Source organism: Nyctereutes procyonoides, unplaced genomic scaffold (genome assembly GCF_905146905.1).
Source record: "Nyctereutes procyonoides isolate TBG_1078 unplaced genomic scaffold, NYPRO_anot_genome, whole genome shotgun sequence".
Lineage (NCBI taxonomy): Eukaryota > Metazoa > Chordata > Mammalia > Carnivora > Canidae > Nyctereutes > Nyctereutes procyonoides.
In genome coordinates this window covers 2345476-2360517 of record NW_026575042.1, presented here as the reverse complement: position 1 = coordinate 2360517, position 15042 = coordinate 2345476, and the positions used below count along the sequence as shown (strand labels likewise).

General features: G+C 36.0%; 1 protein-coding gene across 1 annotated transcript in view; it reads left to right on the top strand.

The window, feature by feature from the left end:
- The window catches only part of TOPAZ1 (testis and ovary specific TOPAZ 1), a 76211-nt gene that overhangs the window by 14513 nt on the left and 46656 nt on the right, over positions 1 to 15042 (top strand). The window contains 3 exon segments of the mRNA XM_055321667.1: positions 10725 to 10789; positions 12773 to 12912; positions 14916 to 15001. Coding sequence (XP_055177642.1) covers positions 10725 to 10789; positions 12773 to 12912; positions 14916 to 15001 — 291 coding nt within the window.

Genomic DNA, 15042 nt, shown 5'->3' with positions numbered 1-15042 from the left:
TTCTCATTATTTCTCCTTATTTATCCTCACAGCTACCAATCTAGTTTTCTACTTCACCAAGAAAATTGAAGTAAATGGAAAAGAACTTCCTAATTCCCTACCAATACATTAGCCCCCTTAACCTGCATCTGCTCCCAAAATTCCACCTTCTCTTCAATTACAATAGATGATCTAGCCAAGGTTATTCCTTCCACCTGTGTGTTAAAGTCCATCTCTTAAAATACTACTCCATAATTCTTCTTTTATTATTGGATCATTCTCATCAATATATAAACATGCTGTTTATATATTGATAAATATATAAAAATATATATATCAAACAAAACTACAACAAAAGTTTCCATAGTCCTATTTTTCTTTTCAGCTGTCATCCTGTTTCTCAGAAGGCTTATCTATATCCACTATCTCTAGTTTCTTTCCTCTGGTTTTCTTGAACCCATTCCAAAGATATTTGCCTTCATCGCAACCAAAACTATCCTTAAACTCTCCAGTGACCTCCTTGTTGCTGGAGCTAATGGACATTATCTCAATCTTAATCTTACTTAACCATCATCATTTTTTGTCACAATTGACCACACTTTCCTTGAAACCCTGACTTCCAGGGTAAACATATTGCCTGGTTTATTTTCTGCCTTTCTGTCTGCAACTTCCCAGTTGATTTTGCTGGTCTCTCCTGATCTCCCTGACCTCTATCTATTGGAGTGACCCAGAACCTAGACCACAATGTGTTCTTTCCTATCTAGATTTGCTCCTTAGATGGTCTCATCCAACCTCATTGCATTAAATGCCATCTCTGTACTAAGACTCTCAAATTTGTAACTGCAACCTGAACTACTTCTCTGAACTACTTACCTTTATGTCTAGTTGCCTACTGGATCCACTTAGACACTTAGATGTCCAATTAGACATCTCAAATTTAACTGTTCAAACTGAATTTCTGGAACATCTATATACAGGTTACCAGCTTACCTTATTTCAGTTGAGGACACATACAGACTGAAAGCAAAGGGATGGAATGGCTGTTAACCAAAAGATGAGAAATAACATGCCGGTAAAGATGTAGAGAAAAAGGAACTTTCTTTATAGGAGTATAAATTGGTACAACTACTATGGAAGAAAAGCATGACAGTTCCTCAAAATATTAAAAATAGAACTACCACACAATTTAGTATTTCAACTACCAAGTTGTACAAAGTATACAAAGAAAACAAATTTTAATCAGAAAGATACACTCATCTCTGTGTTCACTGCAGTATTACTTACCAGCATTGCACTGAGTAAAATAAATTGGACAGAGAAAAACATACTGCATGATCTCACCTTTAAGTGGAATCAAGACAAAACCCAGACTCAAAGATACAGAAAACAGATTCATGGTTGCCAGAAAGGAGGGGGAGGTTGGGATGGGGCAAAATCCATAAAGGGAGTCAAAAAATACAAACTTCCAGTTATAAAATAAATATATGGCATAAGGAATACAGTTACTCACTTTGTATATGACAGATGGTAATTAGACCTACTGTGATCATTTTGTAGTATATACAAATGTCAAAGCACTATGTTGTATACTTAAAACTAAGGTGATATTTGTGTGTCAGTTTTACCTCAATAAAAAATTAAATAATTTGTAAAAAACTTTTTAAAAACTGAATTTCTGTTATATATTCCCCTCCTTACAACAGACCAGTTTTTCCTGTAATAATCCCTTTTTCTGTTAATGACAACTCCATCCTTTTATAATTACTCAGGTTCAAAACCTTAGATCTCCTTACTTTTTCTCTCAGTCCATATCCAGACTGTAAAGGAAGCCTGCAGGTTTTATCTCAGATAATGTCTAGAAACTCTACTTTTCATCACCCCCAATGACCACACAGGCCCAAGATAATGTAATCTCTTGCCTGAATTATTGCAATCACCTTCTAATAGGTCTGCTTCTAATTTTGTCCTCTTATAGTTTATTCTCAATACAGCATAAGTTAGATAATGTTATTCTTCTGCTTCAGACTGTCCATTGGTTTGTAATGACATTTAGATTCAAAGCCAGACAGAGCCTTGACTACCACGTGCGGTACTCTTTCTCATCTCTTGTACTACTCTCCATATTCTTTTCACTCTCACCATCAGAGCCTCCTTGCTGTTCTTGGAACATACCAAGGCTTTCTCCCACTTCAGGGCCTTTGCCCTTGCCATTTTATCTGCCTGTAATGTTCTTCTAAAAATAGTATAGTTCTCTTACTTCCATCACATCTTTACTCAGATTTCATGTTCTCAGAGATAACTTACCTGGCCATCCAATCTAAAGCTTCAGTGTTCTCCTTTCTCCTAGCATTTCTTTTTTCTTTAATTTTTTTTTAAGATTTTATTTATTTATTCATGAGAGAGAGAGGCAGAGACACAGGCAGAGGGAGAAGCAGGCTCCCCACAAGGAGCCTGATGCAGGACTTGATCCCAAACCCCGGGATCACGCCCTGAGCCGAAGGCAGATGCTCAACCACTGAGCCATCCAGGCGTCCCACTCCTAGAATTTCTTAATTCCCCCTCTCACATTCACTATGATTTAACATTGTAAATATTTACTTATTTATGTTTATATCCTCCTGCTAGAGTGAAACTCCATGAAAGCAAGGATTTTTGTTCATTTTGCTTACTACTTCATCTCTAGCACCTAGAGTAGTCGCTGGTACAGAGTAGTGACACAAATAATTGTTGAATGCATACTGAATGTGAACTCCATTTAAAAATAGTCTTTAAGTGCTAGAGGTATCTGTCCTGTAACACAGATTATCTCACAGAGTACTTGCTTAATGGTTTGGTGATGATAACAACCAGTTATGTACTGAGCCTTTGTTATATGTCAGCCAGCCACTGTTAAATATCTAGCAAAGGTTATCATGTTTTATCCACATAATATAACAAGGTGCTGTTCAGGAGTCCCCAAGGCCACCCTCAGATGTAGTGATTTGCTAGAATTTGCAGAGGTTAGCAAAGCTGTTGTACTCAAGATTATATTTTATTACGGTGAAGAAATGCACATTAAAATCCACGAATAAATCACTCTGTCCATGAGAAACCAGGCACAAGTTTCCAGTTGTCCTCTTCCATGTGGACGCTGCTTACTTTTCCCAGCAATGATGCATGACAATAACAGTATTGCTAACCAAGGGAACTTACTTGAGGCCTGGTCAGAGTCTTTATTGGGGTCAGTCACATTGGTATGGCTGGCTGCCTGCATGACTGACCTTAGTCACTTGGTTTCTCCAGACCCTTCAGAGGTCAAGCTGTTGTCACAAGGCCCCCACTGTAAATCACATTGTTTTAGATCATCTGGAGTGACTGAAGGCCCCTACATGAATTACATTGTCAGCATACACTGCCTGGTCCCAGGCCCCTAGTTAAACAAAGACGCATTTATCAGGCAGCATATTCCAAAGGCTTAAGTTACCTCCAAGGAGTAGGTCAAAGGCTAAACCTTCATTGCTCACAGTATAGACAACTCTGACTTGCTGAGATAGTCCTTTGCTGGACATGGGGTGTGTACTGTTATTTTCTTTTGTAGATAAAAGAAACCTGAAATTTGAGTCAGTTTCTTGTCCATAGTCACATAGCAGAGTTCCTTGACACTATAGGTAGGCAAAGTTTTCTTTAAAGGGCTAAATGGCAAATACCTATATGGCTCTGTGGGTTATATAGTTGTGGTTGCAATTACTCAACTCTGCCATTGTAGCAAGAAGCCACAGACCATATATAAACAAATAGTAGTTGCTATGTTCAGATAAATCTTTATTTACAAAAACAGGCAGCCTGCAGGCTGTAGCTTTCCAACCCTTGCTCTTAAGTATTAAAAAAAAAAAAAGAAGAAAAGAAAAGAAACAGTTTGTACTTTATTTAAAGCTGAGGAAAAGATTTAATCCATTCACTCCTGCAAGCATAGATTTTAGGAGATGTCTGCCAGAATTCACTGAATTTTTAACACTGTAAATATTTTAAAGATGTAGACTATTTTTGGCATTGGCTCTTTTAAAAATAATCTGCAGAATCATTTAGTTGCTTCCTGGTATAGTAAGATTTCTTGGTTTTGCTTAAAAGAAAGGGATGATGCATTTATCCTTCTAATACCATGGTAAGCTTCAAAGTACCAACTCCTTAAAAAATACATGACCAGGTAATAATATTTATCTTTAAGATATCTGGCCCCCAAGTTTCAGAATTAAACTTTATCCATATCTCTCACCTTCATTTTAGGAGTTTATTTTTTTTTAGGAGTTTATAAGATTAACTTCAGGACATATGTTTGGCCTAGCACTTCCCTGCATTTATATACAGTTTTCTGTGAATTTTCAGATATACTTCATGATTGATCTTTTATGTATCTGTTAATTTATATAATAAATATGGAATATATATATATGCTCTGTTTTTCAGAGAGCTTGTTTTTATTTTGTCTTATATGTCCATTAAACCCAGAATCCAGGGCAGCCCGGGTGGCTCAGCGGTTTAGCACCACCTTCAGCCCAGGGCCTGATCCTGGAGACCTGGGATCGAGTCCCGCATCGGGTTCCCCGCATGGAGCCTGCTTCTCCCTCTCCCTCTGCCTGTGTCTCTGCCTCTCTCCCCTCTCTGTGTATTCTCATGAATAAATAAATAAAATCTTTAAAAAAAAAAAAAGCTTTAAAAAAAAATAAAAAAATAAACCCAGAATCCATATGTAACAATTTTTAAGTTTACCATGGTAGTAGTAATTGCTTAATGAGTCTAGTTTTGAACCCCAGATAGTTAAAATGCTAGTATACTCTTGTTAGCTTTTAATTTTGAGATAATTGTAGATTCCCAGGAAATGGCAAAAGTAGTATAGAGAGGACCCATGGACCCTTCACCTAGTTTTTCCCTGTGATTACATTTTTAAGTACAGTATCAAAACCAAGAATCTGATATTAAATGTAAGTATATATACTTCTGTGTATTTTAGTAAGTGGGCAGATTTTTGTAGCCACTACGGTAATCAAGATAAAGAATTATTCCATCACTACAATGATCTCCCTTATGTTATTCCTCAGTTACACCTTTCTCCTTACCTCTGACATTCCTAACCTTAGCAACCATTAATCTGTTTCCCATCTCTGTAATATTGGTGTAAATATTTAAAATAGATGTAGATTTATTGGAGGTTTTCTAGAAGATTATTAATTTTATTACTATTCCAAAAGAACTAGCTTTGGTTTTATTGATTTTTTTTTTCCTCTATTGCTTTGTTTCTATTTCACTGATTTCAGCTGATCATTATTTTCTCCTTTTTTTTTTTTTTTGCTTACTTTGGATTTAATTTGCACTCCTTAACCTCTTAAGATTGCAACTAAGGTCATTGATTTAAAATTTATTTCCCGAGACAATTTAGTGCTATAAATTTATCCATGAATAGGGCCTTAGCAGCATCCCATATTCTTTTAACTTTGAAATGGTTATAGATTCACATGTGGTGGTAAGAAATAACAGGGAAAGATCTCGGGTACCCTTTACCAGTTTTCCCCAATGTAACATTACAAAACCATAGTACAATATCACACCAGAGTATTGACATTAATTTAGTCAGAGGTATAAAGCATTTCCATCACCACAAGGAACTCTCCTGTTGCCCTTATAGCCATGCCTACTTTATTCCTGCCTACTCCTAAACTCTCCTGAACCCGTGACAACCACTAATCTGTTCTCCATTTCTATAATTTTGTCATTTTAAGAAAGTTACATAAATGGAATCATTCAGTATATAACCTCTTCATATTTTTTTTTTAACCCAGCATAATCCTCTGGATATTCATCAAGTTTGTTTCATGTATCAATAGTTGATTCATTTTTATTGCTTAGCAGTACTCCATGGGATGGGTTACCACAGTTTATCTGAAAGCTCTTTCTTCATTGAAGGACATCCACATTGTTTACAGTTTTCATCTATTACAAATAAAGCTACTATAAACATTTGTTTACCAGTTTTTGGTGAACATAATTTTAAACTTCTCTGGGATAAATCCCCGTCTGCAGTTGCTAGCTGTATGGTAATTGCATGCTAAGGTTTTAATTTAGGTGAACTCAGATTCCTTTTTAAATCTTTGTTCAGTTCTTTTAGCCTTAGCTGGGCTGTTTGGAGTCTACCAGTTCAAAGATACAGTTCAAGGGTGAGTAAGAAATTAGGACAGAATTTATAAGCAGATTTCAGGATTTCCTTTCTTAGGCTCTCTCTTTCCCTGGATTCCCAGCCCTACTTCCCAGTTTATGACCTTGTCCTAAACTTAGCCTTCTGGTTTGTTGTTTCCATAAGGCAAGTTTTTGGCCTTCCCAAGTAGCTCAACCAGGATCTGCCTTCAAGAATAAAGCTATGAGGGATCCCTGGGTGGAGCAGCGGTTTGGCGCCTGCCTTTGGCCCAGGGCACGATCCTGGAGACCCGGGATCGAATCCCACATCGGGCTCCCGGTGCATGGAGCCTGCTTCTCCCTCTGCCTGTGTCTCTGCCCCCCCCCCTCTCTATCATAAGTTAAAAAAAAAAAGAATAAAGCTATGAAAGCAAAAGAGTTAGCTAGTGCTTGCTATTCCTTCTTTCCAAGTGGAGAATTCCCTCCAGGTTCTGCCAGCTTTTCATATGTTTCCAGTGGTTTCAAGCAGAGATTTTTATATTTTACCTAGTTTTTACCTGCAGGAGGATTAGCCCAATAAGACATACTCTACCATTTCTCAAAGTATATTGTATATCCTTTTTAATTTTATGTAAATGGTAGCGTACCATTCTTTACCTTGCTTTTTAAACTTAGTATATAATGGAGTGTTTCTTTCCAATGTATGTAATTATGCCTTATTTTTATAATCACATAATTATCTACTGCATGGATATACTCTATTCAACAAGTTCCACTATTAGTGGACATGTGGTTGTTCCCATTTTTTGCTATTTAAATATTGCTGCATTATGTATCCTTGAACATAAGGCATTTTGTGTATGTGCAGGCATTTTTAGATTCTTAGAAGTAGAATTGTCAGATTGGCCTACATAGAGATGGCTGTGATTTATACTTTCAATAACATTGGGTGAGAATGCCAGTTTTCTCCCCGCACAACTAACGAACTTAGTATTAAAATTTTTGTCCCATCTATTTTTACAAGTGACTTTTAGTTTCAATTTGCTTTTTTCTTAGACTAATTAAGCATCTTTTAGTATGTTTAAAGGCCATTTTTAAATGAACTTTCTTTTTATGTGTTTTGCCCATTTTTCTTCTGAGATTTTGATCTTTTTTACTTGTAGGAACTTTTCATATATTAAACATCCTTACGTCACTCATAGTCAGGGAAATACAAATCAAAACTACAATGAAATATCACCTCATACCTATCAGAAGGACTGAAATTAACAACACAAGACCAACAGATGTTGGCAAGGATGCAGAGAGAAGGGAACCCTGCTACACTGTTGGTGGGAATGCAAACTGGTGCAGCCACTCTGGAGAACAGTATGGAGGGTCCCAAGAAAGTTAATAGAAACTACCCTTTGATGTAGCAATTGCACTACTAGGTATTTACCCAAAGGATACAAAAATACTGGTTTGAAGGGATATGTCCACCTTGATGTTCATAGCAGCATTATCAACAATAGCCAAATCTGGAAAGAGCCCAGATGTTCATTAACTGATGAATGGATAAACAGGATGCTGAATATATATTATATACACAACAGAATATTATTTAGTCATTTAAAAAGAATGAAATCTTGCCATTTGCAACGACATGATGGAGCTAGAGAATATTATGCCAAGCAAAATAGGTCATATAGATAAATACTCTGATTTCACTCATATGTAGAATTTAAGAAACAAAACAGATGAACATGGGATGGGGCAAGAGAGGCAAACCATAAAACAGACTCTTAGCTATAGAGAACAAACAGGGTTGTTGGAGGAGAGATGGGCAGGGGTATGGGTTAAATTGGTGATGGGTATTAAGGAAGGCATTTGTTGTGATGAGCTCTGGGTATTGTATTTAAGTGATGAATCACAAAATTCTACATCTTAAACTAATATTACACTGTATGTTAACTAACTGGAATCTTAAATAAAACTTGAAACTACAAAACACAAAAAATATATTCTTTGTCCTATGTTCCCACACTTTTTCCTATTTTTTGTCTGTTCTGACTTGATTTAGGAGTTTGGCTTTTTTTTTTTTTTTTTTTTAAATCTTAAAGGAGGTTTTTGGTCAAATCTACTAGTTTTCTCTTCTGATATTTGAGTTATGAGTAATAGAGAAGCCCTTTCCCATTTCAAGATTTAAAGTTTTCTCTTGTATATTTTTATGGTATTTTTTTTTGTTTTTTTTATTATGTTTGAATTTTTTTTTTTTGAGATTTTATTCATGAGAGACAGAGAGAAAGGGTGGGGGCAGAGACACAGATATACAGGCAGAGGGAGAAGCAGACTCTATGCAGGGAGCCTGATGTGGGACTCCATCCCAGGACTCCAGGATCACACCCTGGGCCAAAGGCAGGCACTAAACCGCTGAGGCCCCCAGGGATCCCTTATGTTTGAATTTTTATCTATCTGAATCTAAAATCTATCTTGAGAGAAAGAATGTAGAAACAATGTAACCTTTAAAAAATTTTTTTGATGGATGGCTTTTGTGTACTTTATAGTCTAGTATAAGAAAATGCCAAAAATATTTATATTCACACCTGTTGGTATCATAATTTATGGTTTCTGCTTTTGGTATCATACTTAAGTTTTTTCCACTCTTAAAATTATACAAATACCCACCTTTATTTTTTTTGCTATTTTTGTATATTTAAATCTTTACCTAAAAAGTATTTTAACATATGGTGAGTTGGTACCAAACTTATTTTCTATCCAGTTAACTAGCCCATTTTTCTGCTGCCATTTATTGAATCATTTCCTTACAGATTTCAAATGTTATCTTTAATATTCTCAAATTTGTGGGATCCTTGGGTGGCTCAGCGGTTTAGTGCCTGCCTTTGGCCCAGGGCATGATTCTGGAGTCCCAGGATCAAGTCCCATGTTGGGCTCCCTGCATGGAGCCTGCTTCTCCCTCTGCCTGCGTCTCTGCCTCTCTCTCTCTGTGTGTGTGTGTGTGTGTGTGTGTCTCATGAATAAATAAATTAAATCTTTAAAAAATTTTTTTCAAATTTGTATGTGTGGAACTATCCCTTTTGTTTCATTGATTGCTCAGGTCCTTGTACTAATATCAATCATATTGTCAATTATTTGAAAAATAAAAATAGCAAGCAAAAAGGGCTTGCTTTAAAAGACCCTAAGATGTATAATAAATTTAAAATATTTTTTTTGGCCATTCTTATATTCTCTTAAGAGTGCTTTAAACTCACGTGATCAGGGGCATCTGTGTGGCTCAGTAGTTGAGCATCTGCCTTGAACTCAGGTCGTGATCTTCAGGTCCTGGGATTGAGTCTCACCTTGGGCTTCCAGCAGGGAGACTGCTTCTCCCTCTGCCTATGTCTCTGCCTCTCTGTCTCTTGAATAAATAAAGTCTTAAAAAATATATAAACTCACATGATAAAGTAGTTTTTAAAATGTATACATTAATTTGGGGAGAATTAACATCTTTACCTTTAATAGTCTCATTTAGAACATGGTATATTTTTTAAATATTTTATGTTTCTCAGTTGATTTTTGTAATTTTCTTTGAAAGGGTTAAAAGTATATGCAGTGTGTATCATTACTGTAATATGTGATTATGTACTTTTAAAAAAAGAATAGTTGTTGGGGTACCTGGGTAGTTCAGTTGGTTAAGCGTCAGACTCTTGATTTTTGGCTCAGGTCATGATCTCTCAGAGGATTGTGATATCGAGCTGAGTTGAGCTCTGTGCTGGGTATGGAACCTGCTTAAAATTCTCTCTCTCCTCCATCCACCCCTCCCTTTATACCTGCACATGCATACTCTGTCTCTCAAAGAAAAAAAAAAAAAAGGCTAAAAGAGTCCATTTTCAGTGCTCTCCTCACAAGGAGAAATTTCTTTTTTTTCTTGTTCTTTTTGTTGTAGCTGCAGCTATTGTAATGATTTCACAATGTATGTAAATCCAGCCATCATGCTGTATGCATTAAACTTCTACAGTAATATATATCAATTCTCAGCAAGGCTGGAAAAAATTTTTAGTAATTAAAAAATTTAATTTTTCATATAAAGTAAGAATTTAAATGGTTATCTCTGCTCATAATAGGTAATTTGGGGATTTATTTTCTTGGTCCCTGCCTGTTTTTTAAAAGTTTAATATTAGCATGTATAACTTCCTTATAATTAGGCACAATTTCAGAACACTAATGTGAAATGTTTTGAGTATAGTGATAAATGAAATACATTTAATACTTCCAATGAGAAAAATAAATTTGTTCATAAATACCGTCTGAAAATAAAAGTCACTTAATGCTTTTTATCTGAATGAAAACAAATGTAACTTTAATTATTCATAATAATTTTAAATGCCAGTTTATGTAACTATGGTGTCAAAAGCTGAGAAAATTTATGATTTCTATGAGTTTTTCTCTTAAGCAACAGTGGAATTTTTAAGTCAATATTAGTATTTCAAATACTGTAGAGCTGTTTTGTCAGTTGGCCATAAGCTAGTGGTTTAATTAACATCTAATATATCCCAGTATACCTTATAGCTTGATATGGAATACAAAAATATTCACTTGTACTTTTAACCATAATTTTTTTACAGAGTAGATTTTCAGAAAAGGTGACTATTAAAGAAGAAAAAGAAAATATCTTTGAAGTTTACAAAAGGTCTGTACCATTTTTAATTATGTAATTTTAAAATAGTTACATAATTTGTATTTTGAGTGTGTTTTTCATTCTCTGCTCTATGTGCTTGGGCTACCATGCTGTGAGCCATACATAGATATTATTAATCAGTGTATCAGGTATACCCAGATGTCAGGGATACTTTCAGTTACTATAAAGCTGTGACAAAGATTTTTGAGCCATTAAAATATTTTTTGAGGAAGGAATAAGGAATAGTGATAAAAGAAAAAAGAATGTGTACATGACTTTTGGGAAGGTAGAAGTGTCAGAAATCAGATGAATATTGCAGTTTGCAGGTATCTGACATGTTTGCAGTGATTAGTACTAAGAGTTACAGTACACTCACTTGAACATACGCAGATACCAAACTTAGAGGATACCTGGGAGATCACGATCCATCCTGCATGCCTGTTTTGCTGTTGGGGCAAGGTACACTGAGATCAGGTGACAAATGTGTTCAAGTCCTTTTGTGTTAAGGCAGTAGTTTTCAGTGTGATCCTTTATAGCAGCAGCATCAAGTGGGAACATGTTAGAAACGCAAATTATTTGGTTCCATTCCTGACCTGCTGAATCAGAAACTCTGGAGATGGGGCCCATCAGTATGTGGTTCAGCAAGGCCACCAGCTGATCCTAATATGTGCTCAAGTTTGAGAACCATTGAATGAAGGAAAAGCCTAGGTGAGAATTAGATTGGCACAGAAACCCAGTATGATCCATGACTATTTGAAATTTTAAAAGGGAAAAAATGACAAAAGTTCCCCTTTTTTCCCTCTTATAGGCATTTTGCTTACAACGAAGTAGTGTCATTGCAGTCTGCAGAGTTTTATCATCAGTTTGGCTCTACCATAATGATCAGGAATGTGACATTGGAAAAGTCACTACATTACTCCAGGCTTTAGTCATTCAATCAAAAACAAAAGAATTTTACTAGATAATCTCTTCCATCTGTAAAATTCCATAATTCTTGTTTGTTCTATATTCTTGTTCTTGTTTTGTTTTGAGGAAGGTGGTGTTGATTGCATATATTAATGATGTCCCAAGTTGGAGGGAGAAGTGATTATCTCTTTTCTGTGTAATTTTTTAAAAAGATTTTATTTATTTATTTGAGAGAGAACATGAGCAGGGGGAGGGACAGAGGGAGAAGCAGACTACCTGCTGAGCCACCCAGGCACCCCTTGTGTAATTTTTAAGCTTTTTCGATGCTAACTAAGTTTCAACTGTTGTAAGTGTGGCACCTTCTTTGTTTGTTTGTTTTTTTTTTTCTCCTCTCTGGCCCAGGGAACTCTAGCTGAAAAAGCTTAATAGAATTATTTTTAAGGTAAAATATTGTAGTATCTGAGTGATTTTCACCTAAAAACTAAGTTCATTCATAACTATCAGTCAGCTTTGAGATACTTTCCACTTTCCCCTTCGCTTCTTTCTAGGTAAGTGAAGCTCCAGAGAACTCCTAAGTTTTTCTAAAACAGGTTATATAGGATCTCACATATTAAAATATAGTCAGAGCTGGTTAAATCTAAGCAACCAAGAACAGCACATTTTTTATACCTTCTTCCGCAAGGAAGCTCTCAGGTACCTGTATAAATTTATTAAATATACTTGTTCTAAAGAATGATTTATAATTTACTTATTTTACTCTACTATCAATAGAATAATTGGATGATCTTTTCTGGATTAGAATGCTAGCCTAGTTCCTCCTCAGACTTTTTGTCTGGTGTGATCAAAAATACTCTGCTCTAGTTTTAACCCAACAACCTTTCTCCTACCCCTACCCTGGCCATTTAACAAGCACTGAAGAAGGCAAGAACACCTACTGAAGATACTGAAGAATCATAATATGGTAATAGTATACAGCATGGTGTATAACATATACATAGTGTGTTAGGTTGTGTTTCTACTTATTTGTTTCTCATTACTTTAATGTTTCTAGAATTTTAAAATCTGATTTTGGCTTTTGTGCTCACACAGTGAAGATTCTAAAAATGCAGCGATCATGGTTGGTGAATGTCATTTGGCAGCACTGGTCCCAAAACCTCTGTGCTTATCAGTGCCACCTTTGAATCTGAGTGCTCATCAAGAAGACCTATTTCTAAAGCCCTGGATGAATGGTACTGTTTTCTTAATAAAATTCTGTTGGCTTTTGATAACATAGAAACTGTATAAGAGATTTTTTCATCAAAAACAAAAATAAAAAATATCAAAACACACTTAGAATATGTTAAAATTGGAAAGTTAGTATACCTTTACTTAGAACTATAGATGGAATAATTTCTTAAATATCTGTGTGTGATAGTGGTAAAATATAGGAAATACCTAAAATATTCATATTTTAGTTGAATATTTTAGAATTTTATAATGTATTTAGAATTTGTGTCAGGTTTTTTGACAATCCATAATGCATGAACAAAATAGGCTAGATTGAAGAATTAATTTAGAAGCAATAAAATTTCTTTGTGTAGCCCACACCTAATTCTTCTGTACTTTCCTATTACAGACTTTGTGCTGCCTGGTGTCTTGTGCTACAGCAGCATGCCCAGATGTTTTATCTTAAAAAGCCTTAATGGTTCTTATAATGAAAATTACAGCAAAACTATGCAGCAGAAACTTGAGCTTGTTCCAAATTCACCTGATGCTACCAAGTGAAAAATGCAATTATTTAAAATAAAAAAATTTTAAATTATTTTATCTTTAGAGAAAAACATTTCTAAATGTCCTAATTCTCATTTTGAAAGACCAACATTAAGGGATAGGATGCCTAGTGTATCAGTAGCTCAGGTGACCAAAACACAATACCATAGACTGGGTGGCCTAAATGACAGAAATTTATTTCCCACAGTTCTGGAGGCCAAGATCAAGGTTCTGGCAGGGTTCAGTGTTGGGAGCGGTCCCGCGGTGCGAGGCAAGGTTCCAAGTTGAGCCAAAGCTCCTTGTTGTCCCTAGCCAACCTGCAGTCCTGCGGCGCAAGGCAGGGTTCCAAGTTGAGCCAAAGCTCCCTGTTGTCCCTGGCCAACCCGCAGTCCTGCGGCGCGAGGCAGGGTTCTGGGTTGAGCAAAGGCTCCTTGTCATACCTGGCCAACCTGCTGGGGCTGCACCTAGCTCTTCCCCCTTATGGAAGTAAAAGTACATATTTGCTTCTCCTTTAAAATGTTATCGAGACAAGTTCCCATAAAGTAAGCAAGAAGGTGGCCTGACACATGACCGCCTTGGCAGACATTACTTAATAAACAAACCTCACTGTTTAGTCTAAATGTGGCCTTCATGCTCTATTGCTTAAACAAATAACAGGTGTCAGTCTTAAAAACAATGTATGTTTGTGCGCGAGATGTACTTCTCCTTAAAGAAATAAGCTGCCTGCTTTCAGAAGCTATATAAACTCTACATGCAAAAATAAAGCTTGTCCATTGTGGCCATCAGCTGCATGGAACCTCCTATCCCATGAACTTTTAGTCTCTTGTTTCTTTCTCATCCCCTTGCCCTCGGTTCCTGAATCCGGACCTTCTTGTGCCGGCCACGACAGTTCAGTTTCTGGCTCTCTTCCTGGCTTATGGATGGCTGCCTCCTTGCTAAGGCCTCAACGTGGCCTTTCCTTGATACATGTGCATGGAGAAAGAGCAAGCTCTCTCATGTCTCTTCTTATAAAGACATTAATTCCATCAGATCAATGTCTCACCCTTATGACCCCATTTCGTTCTGTAAAAGGCCCTATCTTCAAATAAAGGGTTAGAGCTTGAACATATGAATTTGTAGGGGGTACATAGTTCATTTTGGTAATACCTAGGTTTGTCAGTTTCCTTAGAAATTTTAATTGTGTATCATATATGTGCGTTTAACATAAAGACTATCATTTAAATGCTGTGTTCAGTACTGCTATATAAAGCTTTTAAAAAAGTATCTTCAGCTTAAAATTAGTTTAAGATTTTACATTTAGGCCTAGAAATACTTAAGGAGCATTTTTTATTTCACAGGCACACACTGTAGCATCATAGTCTGTGAACAGAGTATGAGTAGTCCAAAGTAAAACTTTAAAGCAGATAGTAGTGGTAATATTTCATTGTTATGAAGGGAAGAAACTAACATAATGATGTGTGATGTCATTCTTAATCACTTCTAGATTTCAAATTTCCAGGAAAACATTCTTTCCTAAAGCTGCAGAGTCCTGAAACTTGTGAAATTTTTAAGAGGGAAAAAAATGTAGGGGTAAGTCCCCCATTTAAAAAAAAATAATCCTATAAAAGCAC